This window comes from Miscanthus floridulus, chromosome 16 (assembly GCF_019320115.1).
Source record: "Miscanthus floridulus cultivar M001 chromosome 16, ASM1932011v1, whole genome shotgun sequence".
NCBI classification, from domain to species: Eukaryota; Viridiplantae; Streptophyta; class Magnoliopsida; order Poales; family Poaceae; genus Miscanthus; species Miscanthus floridulus.
Window position 1 is genome coordinate 84255081 of NC_089595.1, and position 4688 is coordinate 84259768.

General features: G+C 49.4%; 1 protein-coding gene across 1 annotated transcript; it reads right to left on the reverse strand.

The window, feature by feature from the left end:
- Positions 1 to 726: 726 nt before the first annotated feature.
- On the reverse strand, positions 727 to 4431 carry LOC136512225 (probable mediator of RNA polymerase II transcription subunit 26b). The gene is made up of 9 exons (XM_066506202.1): positions 2918 to 4431; positions 2764 to 2832; positions 2575 to 2657; positions 2356 to 2411; positions 2130 to 2254; positions 2000 to 2027; positions 1529 to 1911; positions 1303 to 1447; positions 727 to 1197 (listed from the first exon to the last, which is right to left on the reverse strand). Exons 1-9 carry the CDS (start codon positions 3518 to 3520, stop codon positions 1073 to 1075), a joined length of 1617 nt encoding a protein of 538 aa, XP_066362299.1. The 5' UTR covers positions 3521 to 4431; the 3' UTR covers positions 727 to 1072.
- Between the last annotated feature and the right edge of the window lie 257 nt (positions 4432 to 4688).

The following is a 4688-nucleotide window of genomic DNA, read 5'->3' on the forward strand; positions in this document are numbered from 1 at the left end:
TCAAAAGATTCGTCTCGTAAAGTTAAAGCAAACTGTGCAATTAATTTTTTATTTCGTCTACATTTAGTACTCTATGCATGTACCGTAAGTTTGATGTGACAAGAAATCTTCTTTTTGTATAGTGCACTTTTCAGAAGTTTGGAGGAACTCAACAAGGGCCCAGAATGAATAATTGGGGTGGGGCCTTGGCCGGCTGTTTATGCTAATGGCCCTGCAACCACCACTCCCCGCCGGTGGAACCCACGCACCTCCCAATCCACTAGATGCACGCACATGTCTCCGATCACTTTGCTTATTCCAATTCTCCCATCTCCCTTTTTGGGGTGCTCTCATCTGATAAACGGCGGAGGACCGAATCCAGAATTCCCAAATTTTCCAATGAACAGTCAGAGTTTACATTTGGCCGTTCACTGAAATTCTGGTGGCCTTCACAATCCAGTTTCAACATTCAACAGATGCTACTAAAATAAAATGCGCAATTCCGGACGTCTGACTCTTGACTATCATCAATTTTCTCATACATGTGCAGATGCGTCATCACAATGAAAAGACGGCAGCTGCAAAGGCTGACCGTATGCTTGTAACATTGCATGTGAACAGCAAGCGGGTCAAGTGCCAAGACCATGGCATAGAGAGTCTATAGGCCGCAGTTGCAAGAGAACAGGAGACAATACCAAGTCTGTTGCCCTTGGTAAATGATTCCTATCAAAGACTGAACACTGAAGGTAAAAAAAAAGGGATGTACCAAATATTGCTGATTATTCTATCTGGTATCTACAGCTTCCTTTGAAGAAGAAAGAAGAAAAGAACAGCCGATACAAATCGAGCTACATGTCCACTCTACAATTATCCAGACATGGCTAAACTCTCCTACCGCAGGAGCTTCACTCATGGCATCAAGTGCAACTCTTGCGACTTCATGGGAAACCCTCCATTGGAGGTTCTGTTCAAAAAAGTTTGTTCTAGTCCTGGCAGCTGGTTTCCAGCTGCTCTTGAATGAGCATAAACGCATGATTGGACAAGGCAGGCATGGCAACAATTCATCAAGTGAGGTAAAAAAATCACAGAGGAGTTAGCGCCGCCCGTTCGCCCAATTCCTAAGGTTATTCCTGGACTTCACCATCGGTTGTCTGTTTTGATGCTTGGGCTTTGGTATGTCACCCAGCTCCATTACTTGTATTGTGCGTTGCCTTTTGGCTGCACAGACAAAAGTATGGAACAATTTAATGAAACCGAAACAGTAGAGATCTACTAGTGACAAACAAGGATAATATTGATGAGTGATGAAATCAAGATACGAACCATTCTCTGCTTCCTGGTAACGCTCCTGGAGCCTTCGCTTTGCTGCTTCCAACTTCCTGTTATTATCCAAACCATCATCATAAACCTTTGGCTTTGCCAACTCTAGCTTGGCTCCTGCCGAAGATTGAGTGCCAAGCCTTGATTTCTAGAGAACGGAAAACAGATATGTGAGCCATGAGGTCTTAATCGTAGTCAAAACATACATTACTGGGTAGCATGTACTTACATCCATCTGGCTTGCCATAGGTTTTCTTTCAAATGCAATGTGCTCTCGAGTCTGTTTAGGTTTCATGTCACCAAATGGTCTCTGCTGAGAAGCTGCCTTTAATGGTCTCCCCGGCCCAGATTCATAGCTTGAGGGATTCGATTGCTTGTTGAGCACGCCATGAGGTTTGGCTTGCAAACTTGAACTTTGGGGTTTTTGTGGGTTTGCTTGCCTCATTGGTGGCTCTTGTCTTGCTAATTCTGGCCTCCTGGATTGAACTTTTTCGACAACACCAGGAGAAGAACGAGGAGGCTCTTGCCTTGCAACTGCTGAATGGTTTGCAAGTCTCCCACCATTATTACCCCTCTTGCTTCCAAGGCTCGACTCATTATTATGTCTCAAATCTGCCATCATATGCGCAACGTTAACTATCATAATGTTAAAAACAAGAAATAAGCATGGAATTAAGAACTGCTAAATTGTTGTACTCACTTCCATCTTCATCCATTTCATCAAAGAACTTCAGGTTGGAAAGACAAGAGAGGAAAAATAATAAACGCAGAGTCAGATTGTTGTTCAACACCAAACCCAATCAGATGGCAGGAATTAACTATATCAGTACCTCAGAGAGTTGAATAGAAGTGGTCTGGGGAGCAAAGAAGGCCCCTTCGTCTAAAGGTGGAGAAGGAAGCCCTTCTTCTTCTTCTTCATCCACAACAGAAGGATTTGAAGAGCCAGGGGAGTTCTCTACAGATCCAAAGAATAAATATCCATATTAAGCTAAGATGTGAGTCTTCATTTAGAAACTGTTAGATCAACTAAGGCATCAACAAATTCACTTCAGTTACCTGCCAGGGCAGCATTTGTAGTACTGACCCATTCATCAACCAAGACTTTCCAACCTCTGAAACACAAAACGTAATCTCATGTGTCAACATCTCCAAGAACACTAACAAGAATGCATTTCGAATGATTATTATATGTAGCTAAGCTAGAATTGGTTCTTTGAAAGCAACTGTGAAGTAGCCCTAGAGACCAAAATTCAGTAAAAGGAAGATGGAACTTACTCAATGAGAGTGCGCACGAGGTGCCGAATCTCTTGTGAGTTGTGTTTACGCAGCCGATTAACAGCTCTTCCGATCTCAGTAGCCTGCAATGAACAGTCCTAAGATTAAGAGACTAAACAGCCAGAGCAACAAGGGAACGAAACACTGAGACACATCACATAGCTCATGTATGCAATATCAATTTTGTACCTTTAGCGTAGAGACAGACAATTGCATCAACTGCAGCCTCCTCAGTGATTCGAACAAAGTGGCATCCGACTGCAGAAACATCGCATTTTAGGTTATAGACGAATTCAAAGTTACAAACTTTAGCAATTGAAGAAGTGAAGAAATGAGCCAGTACATGGTCTTCCTTGTGCAAGAGGAGTTCCTTGATGCGGATGACCTCGCCGACGATCTTTGACTCCTCATCGATCTCATTGGTGAGCGCCTCAAGCTCCTCAGCCTCGTCGTCTTCTTCCCCTTCTTCCGTATTATCATCCGAGGCGTGCTGCTGCTCATCTTCCTGCTGTTGGTCATCGTCTTCGTCATCATCATCATCGTAACTGTGGCCGTAGTTGCTCGCCGCGGCGCGGCGGAGGCGCTCGTCGTCGGAGTCAGAGTCCTCATCCTCATCGCCGTGGCCATGGCCGCCGCCGTGGGCACCGTTGCTGCTGCTGTCGACCTTGCACTCCTTCTCGTCGACGCGGCGCACGCTGCCCTTGTCCTCCTCGACGGGAGTGGCCGGGGTGGTGGACGCCGCGGCGCTGCCGAAGGACGGCGGCGCCGGCGGCGCCGCGTCGCGGCGGAGCGTGGTGAAGAGCCTCTCGGCGATGCGGTCGCGGCGGTGCAGGAGCTCCCGCGGCGCGTCGGCCGCCGCCACGAGGATGGCGTTCTCGATCACGTCGCAGATGCCGGCGCCGGCGCCACGGAAGAAGTCGCGCCACCGATCCAGCCCGTCGGCCATCGCCGTGGCCGCCGCCGCCGGTCCCCGCCGGGCCTCCGTGGGAAGACTTCCCTGCGTCGCCAAGGTCGGCCTCCCCCCGACCGCGATTCCCACCAGCACAACCAAGAACCGATGCTCCTCCTCTTCCTGCTTCTATCTTTTCTTTCTTCTTATCAGATTATTACGCCGCGCGCACCGGCACGGCACTAGCACCAAGAATCCAATCTCTCTCGCCCGTCCAACGGCGAATCAGATTCCCCCGAATCCGGGCCGCGGGGGCAGAATCACCAGCCAATCAATCGAAATAAGCGGAGGAACAAGAACAGAGCGAATCCAGAGGGAGGCGGAAGGAATCGATCGACGAAGAAACCAGCGTCACCTTCCTTGCCCCCCACCCCACGTCCCTGTTCCCTTGACGACTTCAACAACCCCCCACCCGCAGCACAGCGCGGCGCGGCGGTAGCCTAACCAAAGCAGAGCAAATCTTATCTGGCCTGGCTGGCTGGCTGACCCCTGCGGAAGAAGGAAGCGGGGAGGAAAGCCAGGAAGGTGAAGTTGAAGAGAGGAGAGGGACTGACGAGACGGGCGGATAGGGACGGGGATGGCAGGGTACGCAAACCCACGAGACCTACGCGGCCACCAAACACCAGCAACTACTACTCCCTCCCCCTCCCATGGACCATGCCTCGCCACCACTAGCAGCTGCAATTGCAGTAACAAACTGCGCGTTCGTGGCGTCACCGCCGCCCGCCCTCCGTTCCCTGCACCTTTCTTGTTTCTTCTATAGTGGAGTAGAAGTTCTTTCTTTTTTTTACCAGAAGAAGCGAAGGGCAGGGCACGGCCGTGCTCAAGCCGCAGGGGATGGCGGAATTGCTGGGGGAGAGAAGAGAGGAGAGGGGAGATGGGTGAGACGCGGCGGCCTCGTGGCTGCTGCTTGTTGCTTTGACCCTGTCGGCTCGGGCGTCTGGGGGCGTCCTTTCCGTTTGGTATCTTTTCTTTTCTGTGTTGAGCCGTGCTCCTAATTAATTAATTAATTGATGATGCTCACTCACAAAGTCACATGGTGGCTTTCCATGATTATAGTTTTGTTGCATATTGTTTTTTCTATAAGTTATGCGGGGTTCCATTTAGAGTGGCTGCTGGATAGCTGAAGGGCCAACCAGTTGTTGTCCTTTTCAGTAGTAGTAAA

Excerpts from the sequence above, each read along its gene's own strand:
- LOC136512225 (XM_066506202.1), bottom strand. The coding sequence starts at position 3,520 with ATGGCCGACGGGCTGGATCGGTGGCGCGACTTCTTCCGTGGCGCCGGC. Across the intron at positions 2,028-2,129 it reads CTTCTATTCAACTCTCTGAG|TTCTTTGATGAAATGGATGA; the intron begins GTACTGATATAG and ends TCCAACCTGAAG. Across the intron at positions 1,912-1,999 it reads TGAAATGGATGAAGATGGAA|ATTTGAGACATAATAATGAG; the intron begins GTGAGTACAACA and ends ATATGATGGCAG.